This window comes from Strigops habroptila (genome assembly GCF_004027225.2).
Source record: "Strigops habroptila isolate Jane chromosome 13 unlocalized genomic scaffold, bStrHab1.2.pri S16, whole genome shotgun sequence".
NCBI lineage: Eukaryota > Metazoa > Chordata > Aves > Psittaciformes > Psittacidae > Strigops > Strigops habroptila.
Window position 1 is genome coordinate 8,642,942 of NW_022651054.1, and position 15,744 is coordinate 8,658,685.

At 51.6% G+C, this 15,744-nt stretch overlaps 1 protein-coding gene across 1 annotated transcript; it reads left to right on the forward strand.

Moving 5' to 3' along the window:
- Positions 1-1,156: 1,156 nt before the first annotated feature.
- TRARG1 (trafficking regulator of GLUT4 (SLC2A4) 1) lies at positions 1,157-14,186 on the forward strand. The gene is made up of 3 exons (XM_030472666.1): positions 1,157-1,693; positions 8,019-8,151; positions 8,741-14,186. The coding sequence occupies exons 1-3, from the start codon at positions 1,292-1,294 to the stop codon at positions 8,746-8,748; spliced, it is 543 nt and encodes a 180-aa protein (XP_030328526.1). The 5' UTR covers positions 1,157-1,291; the 3' UTR covers positions 8,749-14,186.
- The last annotated feature ends 1,558 nt before the right edge of the window (positions 14,187-15,744 follow it).

The following is a 15,744-nucleotide window of genomic DNA, read 5'->3' on the forward strand; positions in this document are numbered from 1 at the left end:
GACATGAACCACTCTCCCCACCCAAATTTGCATCTCCAGGTTTTACCCTCAACTCTGGCGGTCACTCCAAGTGAAACAGATGGAAGCAGATGGCCAGAGAAAAGCAGGGAGGGAGGCATAACCCCACGGGACCTCCCAAAGCAGGATCACCCCACTGCTCTCAGGTTCACGTTTAGGAAATGCAGGTCCTAATTCAGGCTGGAGGCTGGAGGATGGGATAACTCCCAGGGGCTGGGAGGGGGCAGCAGCCTGGCAGGCTCTGGGCAGGGCTGGGCAGCAGACAACAGCTCCTTGGGCACCTCTTGGAGATGCAGAAGGTGCTGGGTGTGTCCCGCAGATGGCACTTACTGCCAGGGAAATCCCTGACAAATTTGGGACTGAGGCATAATACAGAATGGGTGGAAAACATCCATCTTTGCCAGCCGTCCAGCCATGTGCGGTTTTTTAGCCCTCCCTCCTGCCCCTCACAGCACTCCCTGCTCCGAAGGATGCTGTTATTTGTTTTACAGGATGTAACCTACCCCTGCACTAGCACCCTTTCTCCTTAGCAGGTCAGAAACACACAGATTTGGTGTCTGTGCCTGCAGCCGCTGTGTCTCCAGAGTCACCCACACAAAGCGAGGGCAGGGTGAGCTCAGCACAGCGTGCCCAGGGCCTCCTCTCACCATGGGATGCTTTCCCAGAGCGGATGGAACCAGGGGTACTATCGGGCACCCACCGGCTGCCCAGACACCATCACACCCCAGGCAGTCCCTGCCTGCACAGGGGACAGGGCAGCTCCAGCCCCTCCCCGCAGCGATGAGGGGTTTGTGGCTCTAGTCTTTGTCGCATGTCCCCCACCCGCCTGGCGAAAGGCTTGCGACCAGGAGAGCTCCAGGGACAGCAGGGATGTGTGCACCGGCACCCGGCACAGACCTGCCCACGGCACCACCCTGCACCCCGCTCAGGGTTGGGCTCTCACGTTCCGCTGCAGAGGAGCCGAGCCCGTGAGAGCCCCCGGGAAGAGCGGGGGATCGGTGGGGCGGGGCAGAGCCTCGGGTTGGAGGCGACAGGGGACACCCCGGCTTTCCCACCCACCACATCCCCGGGGGCAGCGAGTCGGGCGGAGGTTGAGCGCAGCCCAGGGGCGGGGGGGGATCGGGGACATCCCGGGGGCGGTCCGCGGCCCCCAATCCTGCCCCGGGGGCTGAACCGAGCTGGCCCCTCCTCCGGCACGGCCTCCCGCGGGGCGGCGGGCCCCGGGCGCAGAGCGGCGGCGGCGGGGCGCTCCCGGAGCCCGCTCCGCCGGGCCATGGCGAGCAGCGGCTCCGCGCCCGGCGGCTCGGGCTCGGGCTCCGGCTCGGGCTCGGGCACGACGCTGCCCACCCGCTTCCAGGAGACCGAGAAGCTGCTGGCGGCGACCGAGAGCCGGGAGGAAAAGGGCCTCCGCGGTTCCAAATCCTTCACGGCCGCGCTGCCGGGCGAGGCAGAGCGCAACGGGCACGGGCTCTCCTACAAGTCGGTGTCGGTTGGGCACCTGGAGGCGCCTCCGCTCTCGCCGTCCCGGCTCAGCCTGGGCAGAGCCTCCTCCATCGCCACCAGCACGGCGGCACCGGAGCAGGGCCGCCCGCGGGACTACCTGGTGCTCGCCATCTTCTCTTGCTTCTGCCCCGTCTGGCCCATCAACGTCGTGGCCCTCGTCTTCTCCATCATGGTGAGTGCGGGACCCGCCGTGTGCCCGGACCCGCCCGGAGCCTTCCCCGCTACCGCCGCCGCCTCCTCGACGGGGCCGGGGCCGCGCCGGAGCTGTCCGCGGTGCTGCACCGGCGGGGACCGGGGCGCGGCGGGAACCGGGGCGGGAGGAGCCGGCGCAGCTCCCGCAGCCCAGCCGGGATCGCGCGGGGCTCGGCCGAGCCGTGCCGCTGCTCTGCGCTTCTATCGCTCCGGGGAAGGGAGGCGGGCGGGGACCGGCGCCCGAACCGGGGACAGCTCCCGGGGAGGTGGCGGGATGGCGACGGCCGGCCGGGATTTGAGGGTGGGATCCGGGCGCACCCAGGGAAGCGCGGTCCCTGCCGCCCGGCAGCGGTCCAGAGCGACTCGCTGGGCTTCCCCGGGCAGGAGCTGCGAGGCGAAGCGAGGACAAGGGATCTCCCTTCCTCGCTCCGCACCGCCCAGCAGCCGAGCCCAGCCCTGCAGCACTGGGGAGACCCTGGCTGGAGGCTGGTTCCTCGGACACCTCAAAGCGACAGGCTGCACCTGCAGCTCTTTTAGTCGCCCTGAAGAAGCAGTTTTCTCCATTCAACATCCCCCATACCTCAGTAAATACACCAACATCAGAACAAGGGAGAATAAAGCCAGCCAGCCTCCCGCCCATCTCAGGTAGAGGTGGCTCAGTCAGCATAGCCCTGCAAGTACGGTCACCACCTTACCCATCAGATGCCCCACTGCTGTTCAGCCCCTGGGCATCTTTTGTGCCCTTAATTTGCAATGGAGGCAAATCTTCTATTTGGAAATCAGCTCAGGGAAAGCAATTACCTGCTTACCACACAAATACACTGTAGGGTACCTGCAGCCAGCCTTTCCCCCAAACCCATCACCACCAACTTGAAGACAGACACTGGCAATTGCCACAGAAAGCCCCCTAGAGAGACCAGTTTCCATTCTGAGGAGGAATCATCATTTCTGCCAGTGCCAGCTGTCATCTGCGTAGTACAGTTGTGTGGTGGAGCCTGTTTAGGCAGCATACGGGGAAGCCAGCCAGCCTTGTTTGGCTTTGCACTGCAAAGAGAGGGAAAGCAGCTGGGTATTGCATATCCATGGTAATAAACAAGGTCTCTCACGGGGATTTTCCAACCACATTAGCCTTCATGCAAAATAGATTCTCACACTTTCTCTTGCGGGCGTTACAGCCTCCAGCGCGGTGGGGATGTGCCGTGGGCCACATAAACCCCATAGAGCAGAAGAATAAACAGTGAGAAAAGAGCAGAAGTTAGTTAATAGGGCTAGACAGTGAGGTACTGGTGTGTTTTTACTGTATTAAACCCAAAGGCAGGCAGGACCAACAAGGCAGGAAGACTATTTGGCTGCCTTCTGCTTCCAAAGCCTGTAACAGCATTGACCAGAGCCAGCAGGAACAGTTCTTGGGACATCAGCTGATGCTTACACTGGGGAGGAATTTAGTGACTCTCAAGACTCCCACAAGCTTAGGTCTCCCTACAGAATAAAACCCACCCCCAAACCTGAGAAGGAACCAGGTTTTCATGATTCCTGGTGCCTGGTGAGGCAGGGGGAACTTTCCACAATGTGCTGATATTCCTTTAGCTCTGCCATTGCATTTTTCTTTCCTAAGTCAATGCTTTTTGCACATGAAAGCTTTTTGTTTTCCCTGAGTAATAAGCAGGAACAAGAGAGGAAAGCAAATGAATGCTTTTGGGTTGTCTCATAAATCAGTTTCCAAAAGCTGCTCTCAGATCCCAGCAGGACCTATGGCCAGAGGTGGAAAAAGAAAATCAGCTCTCGCCCTCAGCCTGTTCCTGATAACGCTGGTGGTGTGGAACTGAGTTACCTGGAGGCTCCTCCACTGACCCTTAGGTGTGTTTTCTTGACCAAGCAAGGACCTGGCTGCACTGAGGGGTTCGGGTCCTTCCCCAAGCCAGAGAGTGGAGCTGATGAACACAAGGGCAGTGCAGCTTGGGACTCATCTTGGAGGAGCACAGGGCAGGGCTGGGTACCACACACACACTGTATTGATGTTATCAAATCCCTTCCCCTTCCTACCAAAGTGCAGCCACAAGAGGGAAGATGAGACAGGTCACTGTCTCATCTTTTGTACCAGTGTACAAAACTCCAAGCAAATGAAGTGAAAAAGAAATGTAAATCCACCCAGAACCAGCATACAGTAACACCGAGGGCAATTCTGCACGGTACTTGGTGTCCGAAGTCAGTACTGTCATTCCCCAAAGATGTGGGAGAAGTCAAATTATCCTTAATTCATGTTAAACGGCACAGTCATCTAGGTCTGATGTTGCCTTATATCTCTCTTGGAATGTTTTCTTCAACGCAAGTGTTGAGGATTATTATTCTGAGTAACTGGTGGAAGGCAGCAGAGTGCAACTAAAGCCAGTTCATAAATTGGGAACAATTACGAGGAAGAGGAGGTGACGATCCATCTTCTCCATCCCTGTGACTAGCACAGAAAAGTAATTGCATTCTTTTGCAACAAGGCAAGTTAGGCAATCTATTACGGGAAAAAACCTTCTGAGCAGTAACTTGAACAGGGAACAGTTTGAACCCAGGTAAGATTAAAAACTCTTTTGAGTCACCCAGACTTACCTGGCCTCATGGGTGCTGTGATGCAGCCTGTCCTTCCAGCCCCACTTCTAGTGTCCTTCTGATTTCCTACTGCTCCGCTCTCGCACAGAGTCCCTTGGCACACACACAGCGACTCACTCCCCCATAGCCCTCAAGCCTTTCTGGGATATTCTGCCTTGGCGAGTCTCGACTAATAAACAAGATGTTAATGTTTTTATGTGGAAAGCAAAACACAGGATTAGTGATACTAGAGAGCTAAAATCCAACTGTTCCACACCAATGAATAATATATGTACAGTAACAAAAGCTTGCTAAACAACCCATGCCAGTGCTGATCTATGTTTCATAATTGTTCAGGATAAATGAGCAATAAACACTTCCAGAAGCTGTAGTGGTAAATATATCAAATGCCTTAGCTTATATATTTTCCCTAGAAGACAGCTGAAACTGCGTATTTCGTGGCAATCTATCCCACACCCTGTAAAAATATTACACATGTTACAAAAACCGGAGCCTAAAAAAGAATCCCAACCGTTGGAAGCTGTCAGTGAGCAGGGCAGGGATCCTGTCAATCCCTGGGTACCACGTCCTCCCTGGCTTTCAGTGCCAGCCCATGAGGCTTCATTTTGTCACCTCCTGTTCTGTAATGAAAATTGGCTCTTGGCTGCATCCCGCTGATTTTGGATATGGTCTGTCAAACGGGCTGCCGAGACCAGAAGGAACAAAGTCTTGAGCTTTCTTGGTGCCAGCACTGGGGATGGTGTTACAGAGGGTGTCAAGAGAGCGGAGCAGGATGGCTGCAAGGATGCAGTGAAAGCAGCTGCCTCTTTGAGGTTCTGCTATGTTATTTACATGGTGATGCAAACTAAAACGAGAACATGGAAAACTTTAAAGCTGCATTTTACCTACGGAGAGCTGCAGAGCAGCAGCCAGCACACAGCCTGGGCCGGGGACCATTTGGCCATGGTGCTGCCAAGAGGGCACAGGATGAAGGGGAAATGGTGCAATAGCATCAAGTATTTGTTCATTTGAATTCTCAGTGATGTTTCACAGCTAGTTCTGGAGCTGTGCTGGGCCTCCTGACTATTTTATTTTAAAACATTTGAGAGGGGACCATTTCCAGCTCAGTTGTTATTTCTGAGATAGACTTCTTTTGAAAGGAAAGTGGGATTGTTTTAATAGAATCATAGAATAGTTAGGGTTGGAAAGGATCTTAAGATCATCTAGTTCCAAACCCCTGCGATGGGCAGGGTCAATACACTTCCATCTTTAACTCTTTTTAGCTAGTATATTTATTTGCGTAACCGTTTCCCCAGTTTTAGCAGCCACACTCCAAAGGGAGGAGCTGGCACATGGGGGACATGCAGGCAGCCCTGCAGCCTGCTCCCCGTCTCCCTCTGCTCCGGATCCTTGGCTCAGCCAAGGCAGCATGGCTGGAGGTGGATGGGGCAGGAGAAGAAGCCTTTAACCCATATAAAAATGTTAGATACTTAAAACCAGCTCTAAAGAAAGAGTAACTGCTCCAACACAGTTAAAGTATCCACAAAACCCCTTGCCAGTGAAGTCAAGGGGAGTTTTGCCCGACTCCTCCACTGGATCAAGGTGACAGACTTGATCTGGGCTCCCTCCTCCCCGCAACCAGCTTTGCTTCCCTTTCCCCCCCTCCAAGCCTTTCCAACCAGCTGAAAACATTACCTGGATGGACCTTAAAACCCCTTATCCAATTCCCCTCCCTCCAATACCCCTTCCCAATGGATTTCATGGGAGGCAGAAGGCACTGCGTGAATTCGGGAAGGCTTTTCTGCCTGGAGAGCTGTGCTGGTCACAGACCGTCTGCTTCTTCTCTAGCAGTGAGCTCCTGTTCTGCTGATGGAGGGGCTCCAGCCTCTCCACCACACACAGCAAATGCTGACGCACGGTGAGTAATTTCACCACAATAACCTCGCCGTGGTACTGCTCAGGGCCCTTCTGCTAAGTGCTAGGGCCTCCCTTAGCCAAGTGCAGGAAGCCCCAGCACACTCGCTCCAAGCAAGCTGAGGAGCACTGTGGGCTCTTCTCTCAGCAGTGATGCTGCTTCCACACCAGGAATTCTTATTTCCAGTATTTTTCACTTGGGAACCAAGTAATTGCCAATTACAAGTGCAAGAAGCAAGATTAGTCCTTATTTAATCACTTACTCCGAAAGTTTACCGTGCATCTGCATATTGTGCTTTGTCTGGTGAGCTCTGCTTGGTCTTCAGGTTGCTGTGTGTGGTTGGCATAGGTGGAGGCTTCTCTTGCCCAGCGGGTCTTCCTTCCTGCTGAGCACAGGGCAGTAAGAGCTGGCATCAAAGCATGGAGGAGCCAGGCCACAGCATCACCCTCTCTGCACCATCAGGCATCAGGCAAGGTCTGGGTGAGCCCATGCTCAATCCAATATATGTCTCTCCCCTTTGCGTGTGAGCCCAAATATGCTAAACCCATCCAGCCCCTTGCATAATGGGCTCACAGGGGGACTACAGCTAAATTGTTGCCCCAGAGCCATATCTAGCCACTTCCCTAGAGACGCTTCACTAACGCCCCTGGAGCTGCCCCCAGGGTCTGGATCTCTGTCAAGCCCATGGGTGGCCAGCCCCAATGGAGCAGTGAGAAGCAAAGTTTCCAAGGGAACCTCCAAGCTGTGTTTTCCATTCACCCTGGGTTGCCACTGCTGCAATTTATCCCACCAAGAGCTGGTTAAGACACCAGTGCTCCCCAACATCAGCACCAGGCGAGTCCTGTGCTAGCTCCAACTGCTGGGGATCTCTCTTAATCCTTTAATGAGTCCACACACAATAAATTCCAGGCACCCTCCAGTGCTTTCCCCATCCCATTCCTCATTTGTGCCACAGCCAGGGAGCCCTTTCTTTTAGTTAGGAAAGCTTTCACTGAGCTGCCTGAAGAAATCAGGCAGGGAAATCACAATGGAACTGAAGAGCAGCAGGGGAAATCACAATGGAACTAGAAGCAGAATAGAGAAGCTGCATGGCCTATTCCTTCCCTCCCTACAGCACACATAAGAGCAGGAACTCACTGTAGGAGGACTGCATTTAATAACAGATCTGGCGAACACGACCCGTGTATGCTGATGCAGAAATTCAGGGTAACACAGAGGCACCAAAGCAGATCCCATCACAAGATGAAAGCCAGCAGTTACTGCCACTTTATCAAACCCCTTCCTCTCGCACACACATTCAGCTCCAGTGGCCAGCAAAGAGGTCACATGCTGCTTGGGAAATGTCACTGCTTTGCTTTTCCAGCTTGCCAGTGATTGTTAAACTGGCAATATATATCCCTTCTCAAGATAGGAATTTGCATATGATGGTGGCAGGATGCTTTTCCTGTACAGAAGGGCAGTGTTGCCCACTTCTATGCAGTCCCATAGATGTGAGCTGCTCTGGGGACTGAGCTCAAGAATGCCAGGGCTTTCCATGGAAGAGAAAGGGGCTGGGTCTGCACTGTGCCTCTTGTCCCATGCTGGGGCTTGCTCTTAGTCCTCTAACAAAAGACAGACTCGAGCCAGTACAGGTCCTACCCAGGGCAAGCGAACAGCATCCCAAGGGGGCTTCTCCAGGCGCGTCAGTTCACAGGCTGTCGAAGCTGTGGGCTCACAGGGGGAATCACATCACCTCTCATTCTGAGGACTAGAGCCAAAGAGCTGCCCCAGAGCCACAGCCACTCTTAAGATCCTCTTTCTGTGTTTCTCCCAGTCGAGGAATAGTGGGCAGCAAGGGGACCTGGACGGAGCCCGGCGACTCGGACGCATGGCCAGGCTGCTCAGCATCGTCTCCATCGTCCTGGGGACCATCATCATCGTGCTCTACATTTCACTCAGCGTCAGAGGTAACATCTTTCTCTTTTCCCCAGCCCAGCTAGAGCAGAACCCTCACCTGGCTCCTGTCTCCAGCCCACTGTATAGGACACACTTGCCTACCATCCACCACCACCACCCTAAGGCAGGTGGTGCTCCATTCCCACCCTAACTGCAGTGGTAGGGCACTAAGCACCTGGTTTGACCATCATGAGCTGCACACACACATGCAGAACACTTTGGAGAATGGGGCTGCTGCAGTAGCAATACACCCTGTTCAAATGACCAGAATGGAAAGTCTTCCCTGTGCTGTCCTTACTGTACAGTGGTGACCATACAAGGTCCCGCTGGTGACAGGTCTTGCCCTGGCAAAGGCTGTGGTGGGTTTGCAAGAGTGTAGTGGGGTAAAAACTGATGGGTTTCAGCACACAAATTAACCTGCCCAGAAAAACAATCCCAAAATGTTTGGGGAACATCCCAGACACAAACCCACTTGCCTAACCAGCATGACCAGCATGCAGCTCAGGCAAACAGGAACCTCAGAACAAAGCCCAACCCAAGAGCATAAGGGAAACATCAGTGACTACTGGAAGGTGCCCTAAGACTCTCTTTATTTTACAGTTTCCTAGAAGATGTTTTAAGAATGCAAATGCCTCGAAGAGGAGGAAGACAACTTTCCTTTTGGGGTTTTTACTTTCAGCCTTGCAACAAAAAATTGTCACAGTTTAGGTGGGCAGCCCTGGACAGCCTGCTCTGGAGCGCCGTCGGAAGGAACGCATGCTTCTACTTCATCGCCTCTTGGAAATGAGTTTGTACAAGTGATGGAATAACAAACATCGCCAGAAAGAATGGGAAAGGACATGGGACGCCATGCAGAGAGGAGAAGGGGGAAATCCACTACCTCATTCCCCTCCAGCAAAACTCACGGAGTGGGGAGACAACTAAAGTACGAGAGGAGGGAGTTCCAAGAAGGAAGCTTGTTTTAAAAGGCAAGAACAGGACATTCTGAGGAATCCTCCTGAGGATTTTGGCACAAGTCACCGAATTCATGGGGAGTTGTTTGTTTTTAAATCGTCAGAGTCTGTCTCTACAATAAAAAAACCCCAAAGCTCAAACTGCCATCGGGAGCTGAGAGCTATTCCATGGAGAAGGAGGGAAGAGCAGAGCTGCAGCAGGACCACGGCTCTGCTCCGAACAAAACTGCAGCAAAAGCTGGAGGATGTGGTGGGTGCTTTTGTATTTTTGATGAAAAAAAACAAACAAAAAAGAGACAATGACCATTTGCATGCCTTTGGGAATGTTCTCCATGTCTGTTCCTATGAGCTCTTTTATCGCCTAGGGCAGATATCAGAGCTGGCAGAGCAGGATGTTGCTGCATGAGAACCCCAGGCTCCTCCTCACCCCAACCCAACAGTGGGGTTTTTAATGGAATGAAAAATAATGCTTTCTCTGTGAACCCACCCGTTTCCCTCTCTGTGCACCCAAAGTGAGGTTAATACTCATGGCGCTGAGAAAAGAGCCTGGTAAATCTGTAGCAGTATCACGGCACGGAGAGCCCGTTCTACCCACTTACATATTTATGTCACATCATGTCCATCACACAGAAGCTTCAGCATGATCCAACCCCCACTTTCCAACCCATTTGGGCTTCAGTTTAGGGCTTTCCAGGAGATTTTCAGAGGCATGGAGGAGTTTAAGATCCCTGCTCCTGTCACTGCACCGCTCACATGCTCTTCTGCACCTCTGAAAGTCTCCAGCATCCCTGGAGCTGGCTGGGGTCAGTTCCACAAGTACTATTATTTTTTAATGTTTTATATTTAACGTAACAAGAAAATAGACTTTGCTCCTCCTGATTTGCCTGTAGGTACTGTGCACTCCGCCATGTCTTCCACACCATGCGTGTCCCTCAGCTTTTTCCCATGGGATCCGATCCCAACACACTCTCTCAAGCCTCCATTCAGCCTCATCCCTTCTTCTTCCCCCTCGCCCTGTCCTTGCTGTGGGTTGTTACTGGGGTTGGTCTCTATCCGACCACCCGGACTATGCAAAGTTTTATTGCCTGTGATTTATTCAGGCTTTGTAGGTGATTTCTGACCATATCCATGGGCTCTGCATTAGCGGAGCCTCTCTTTTATCAGAACTTTGCGGGAACAAGTACACGACCAAGAGCTGCACTCCCTGGCCCTTCTGTTGGCTCTAGCTGGCAACCTGGCACCTAGAAATATGGACTGCACCAAGATATAAGGTGCTTCAGGGCACTTCTGCTCCCTACCATCAATCTCCTGGGAAAAAACCCCAAACAACCCAAACCTTAGACCAAATCTAACACTTCTGAGGGCTTGTCTACATGGAGAATCTACTGCACACCATAAGAAACTTCACACATGGTAACTGCTTGGCACTAACTTCTCTGGACTATGCGAGTGCGCACGTGGGGGTAGCACAGTGCAGGGTGCGCTGTAAATCCATGCTGGTGTCACCTCTGAACTCAAATAATGCCCAGCAAAAGAAAACACTTTAAAGAGGAGCAATCAAACAAGTGACAAAAGAATGTTTACAGCAATGCCCATGGCTCTGCATGATAGTTACTGTGGGGTAAGAAAGCCACATCCCCTAGACATGCTATTACCGTTCTTCCCGATGTTAAAACAGATTCACAGCAATAGCACATCCCTACAGCACTTTTCCTTGGGCTCCATTCCCATCCACCCCTTTGCCAGCACTCTATTACAAACTATTGGCTTCTAAAATGGACCAAATTCACAACCTTTCTTTTGCAACTCATTTTCTGTGAGCTTCAGCAAACAGGGGCCACTGAGCGCTGCTGGGTGCGAGCTCCCACTCACAGCCCTGCCAGGTTGCCCCTTGGCACCAGATCTCTTCAGAAACCCTCCTTGGAGGCTCAACATCTCACCTGATGGTTGATGAAATCCCATCAAATCCCCCAAACGTTTCCTTCTTTAACACTTGAATCCAAAAGCTGCTTGCTGGGAAGCACACGTTATTTTCCCTGAGATATATAAGGGCAGGCTGCCTGTCTGTGCATCTTCTGCCCTTTGAGCTGCCAAAATTCAGCTTATGGTAAGAGCTGAGCAAGCTCCTCCTTGGGCAGGAAGAGCTGACATTCAGGGAAAACTGCCGCAATGAGTTATAGTACTTGAGAGCACCAAATATTTATTAAGTAAGAATTTAAACGCTCTTTTATCATTATATAAAGCCTTTCATCTAAAGTGCTTTACCTCATTTAGAGGATTAAACCCTGCCACCCCCCCACGAGGTGGGTTAGCATTATGTTGCTCTAATTGCACCGATGGCAAAGTTGCTCAGTCACATGAGCTTCAAAAAGAAACCCGTGTTTCTGTCTCCTCCTTACTAAAACCACGTATGAATACAGATTTCCTTCAAGTTGGGGTTTTCCAAGAGGATCTACGCAAACACACACCATGCTTCAAAATGTACTGGGATACCTGCAGTTGTAGGAAGGGGGCTTTGTGAGGCAGCTGCAATGGTCCTTGCCAGAAGTCCCATGCTGAGGAATCACAAAGCATAGAGGCACCAGAATTCACCTGGATGCAGGAGAAGGCAGAAGCATTCAAAAAAAACCCCACTGTGATGATGTGTTGCTTGTACCCAAAGGTGGTTTGTGCCTCCTGTCTTCACCTATATCATGGGGCTGCTGAGGTGACCGCTTCTCGTCTCACTTTTAACTATTATAAAATAGAAAAATGAAGACATTTAAATTCCTTTCACTTCAAAATCTTCTTTCTGGTTAGATACAGTTGTCCCATACTCCTGGATGCAGCTTTGGTTTCCTACCCTGTGTTTAAATCCAGGGGAAAGCATCTACAGTCACTCCTGACACAGTATTTTCCCTCCCTGTATTCTGGCTTTCCAGTGCTGGAGAAACAAACTCCCCAGGCTTATCTGGAAAGTCTCCTCTCCCTGCTCTCCCCCAGCTTCCCTGTACATTTTGCAGCCTGGTATTTTGCGAGGGTTTTGGCACTAGATCCTTGCGCTCCACATCCTATGCGGTTTTATCCCAGCTCAGCTGCCTCTTTGGCTCTTTTGAGTGCATTAGCTTGTATTCATGAAGAAGAAGTTGCTGATCCCCCAACCCTTGGCACTCACCTCACCTGCCATTGTATTATGAGAGGTAAATCACAGCAGAACTTCATTTTGAGGCCACCAGCAGGCAGGGGTCCTCTTTTGGTCTGTGGGGAGCAGCAACATCCCTCATGATTTCGCCACATGTAGGCACAACCGCTCCTCTCCTTAACTGTGTTTTTAGCACACGGGAGAGTGATCACAACTATGTCATGAAAAGACTTTCCCTCTCCATCCCCACAAACAAGCCCTGGTACTTGTGACAGCTCTTTGCCACCTGCTGCAGCCTCCTCTCTGCACACACACAGATCAGAATCGAGGTTTCCAGGTCTGCAACTAAAACAGTCATGAAATCCTCAGGGTCTGGCCAATCTCTATCCCCTAGTGAAGGAGAGGTGAGAGATCTAAGTGATGTGATGGCAATCCAGCCTTACCTGCAGTGGAGCTGGTAGGAGGATAGCTTGATGAAGAGCTGGAGAAGGTGGGAAACGTCTCTAAATGTAAGTTGAAGTAGGAGTTACGATCGACAAGTGTGAGGTCCCGGTGGGATATAAATACACAGTTTGCATGGCTTGGGAAGGAGCCTCTGAGCAGAGCACGTGGCTGGTGGCACCTCTCTATCACCGGTGTCCCTGGGCTCCTCTGCCGAGGGTTTGGGGGAGAGCTGGGCTCTGCAGGGTGACACAGAAGAGCCTTTGCTGGGTACAGCAGTGCTAGATGGAAGACAGACAGACAAGGTAGCTTGGTTTCATACCAGCTTCTCATAGATGCAATGGCCGATGGTCAGAAAAGGTCTAGTAGGAGTCAGTCAATCACAGCAACACGCTGATGGGTGCTGGCAGAGGAGGCCAAAGGGATCTGAGCACAAAGGGAGGAAATAAAGCAACAAAAGATTTTATTTCAGACTTACTTATGTTAATGAGGGTTTGATTTTTCTGGTGGGCATTTCACTCTGTTCCCATTTACACCTCTCTCCCCAGCCTTGCCAGTTTAACATGCTTCCCCTCAGAGCAACGCACGAGTCTCACAAGCTTTTCCCTCCCATCCTCTGCCTTTCCTTCAATCCAGGACAGATCTTGTTGGCAATGAGGTGTCATCGCTGGGTTTTACTGATAGGGATTATCCAGGAGGAGGGAACCTGTTCCTCTAAGGCTCTGACCCGGACTCCAGCATGTACTGCTGCAGTAGCTGCCCTTCCAGATACAGACTTCTCCATGTAGACAAGAGGAGCAGATCCTCCCTTTTACATAAAATTAAACCCCTGTTTCCATTCAGAGTCCAGGGAGAGGCTGCAGAAATGCATCCACTGGGCTGGTCCCACGACTTATCCCTTTTGTATCCCTGATACCCCCAACCTCACCCTATCACTTTGTTCCTTGTCACAGAACCACGGCCAGGGCTGCACAGCCAAGCTGAAATAATTGCAAATTTAAGGTCATTTTTCTTTCAGTATAAATCCTTTAATTTTGGCAAAGACCATTCGGTTTGAACTGAGAACTCCCGTGCTTGGGCACAAGCCAAGGGGGTGCTGGGGAAAAGCAGCCTTGTCAGAGTGGGAATGTTTGTAAAGCATTTGCTGACACCAGTAGGTAGCAAAATTCAAACCTATAAATACCCATCCGGGATAAGAAACATGAGAAAGGGAACATGTGCAGGATTCACCAAGGCAACCCTGATGCCACTTGTTAGATGGCGCCCAGGACACGATCCTTTGCATGGAAGTGCAGGATCTATCCCCCCACTGCCACAACCACCGTCCATGCACCAGCTCCTCCTGTTTTGAAGCCAAACTGGAAGAGCCACGTTTCACACACAGCATGAACACATCAGGAACCGCAGCTGGGTGCTTCTCTTTGCTGATCGATGTTTCTTTGCAGGATGATGTGGTATATCCTATATACTTTCTTTGTATTTCTTGGCATGAGAAAAAAATTAAAATGTAACATGCATGGTCAAAGCTGAACTTGTTTCTTCTGTCTAAATGAGAGAAAAAAATACCTCCAAACTACTCATTTAACTATTGCTTCACACTCCAAGAGCAAGCGGCGTGTGAAGCTGGTATTTTGGGTGCAGTGGGTGGAAAATCATACATATAAGCAAAAGGCAGAAGAAAACAGCACAGGGCAGAGCAGAGAAAGGTCCGGACAGGTCAGCTTTGTGCTGCAGAGACAAGCAGCACCAAGCTCCTTGGACCAGATCTAGTGGAAGATGTCCCTGCTCGTTGGAGGGGGTATAGACTGGATGAGCTGTGAAGGTCCCTCCCAACCCAAACTATTCTATGATTCTATTGTGGGAGTCCTGCTGCCACCCCAGTGGAGGAGGAGAAATCCTCCCTGCTTGCAGCACACAAGGATGGGATGGGGAATAGCCACTGGGAACCGCTGCTCGTTGCTGGTCCTGCTGCCCCAGTTCAATAGCGCAGTGCCCAAACGAGGAGAACACATTCCAAATCTGCTCAAAACCCAAAATTATTGATCCAAACCACAGATTTCAAGGATGACAGCAATATCTGTCTCCATTCAAAAAGCCTAAATGCAAGCAGCTCCCAGGAAGAAGTCCTTTATAAGTCCCTTAAACCAAGGTTTGAAAACCCAGCCATTACCAAACCCACTGGCTTTAGTCTTTTCCCAGGAGGAGTTTTCCCAACCAGGCTGGGAGGCTGTTGGCTGTGTCTCACACACACACCTTGGGTCACTACCAGGGTTTATTTCTGCGTAACAGCACACCGCTCAGCCAAGGCCACTGATCCTTATTGAAGCTGAAGGGCACAACCACTTCATTCAGCTGAATCCTAACACCCTCCTCTTGCCACACACCTCTGGCATCCTTTGGGAATGAATGGCACTGCCGCCTCCAACCCAGCTCAGCTCAGAGACACCAATTGCCAAGTCTGAGATGAATTAGTTGTCCTACACAGCTCTTGTCTCTGTACAACACACTCGAGCTGTCCAGACCTCAGCTCAGGGCAGGACTTACTGGAGGTAACAGTCCCGCAGCTTCCCGAAGATGACTCCTTCCCTCTCCCAGCAAAGCAGCACGCACATGGGGGGCAGCAGGGATCACAAATGAGGCTTTATGGCCTCAGAGCTGGTACCAGACACAGCATTTCCATTTCCATCCATGTCTATGATGGAAAAAGATAGATGCAAACTCTCCGCAATGTTGGCAGCCCGCAGCGTGATTCAGCAACAAACCGACTTAATGGCCCTGCCTGGAGCCGATGAGGTTCCTCCAGGGCAGAGGCAGGTCACTCCCCATCAAAACAGGGCGCGCTGAGGAGCACTGAGCCACCAGCACTGCCCGGGGCTCTGCTCCCCTGATGGAGCCCACAGGGTTATAACTCAGCAGCAAATGCTGCTGGGACAAATTCAGCTCTTTGACTTGCTGTGGTCATCTTTGGAAATAGTTAAAGCTGTGTTGGCGAGGCAGCAAGATGAGCAGACCATCCAAAACCATCCATGTGGTCCAAACCCAAATCCTGTCATTTTTATCAGCAGTGTTATGATAAACTCCCTTTTTCC

Excerpts from the sequence above, each read along its gene's own strand:
- TRARG1 (XM_030472666.1), top strand. The coding sequence starts at position 1,292 with ATGGCGAGCAGCGGCTCCGCGCCCGGCGGCTCGGGCTCGGGCTCCGGC. Across the intron at positions 1,694-8,018 it reads CCCTCGTCTTCTCCATCATG|TCGAGGAATAGTGGGCAGCA; the intron begins GTGAGTGCGGGA and ends TGTTTCTCCCAG.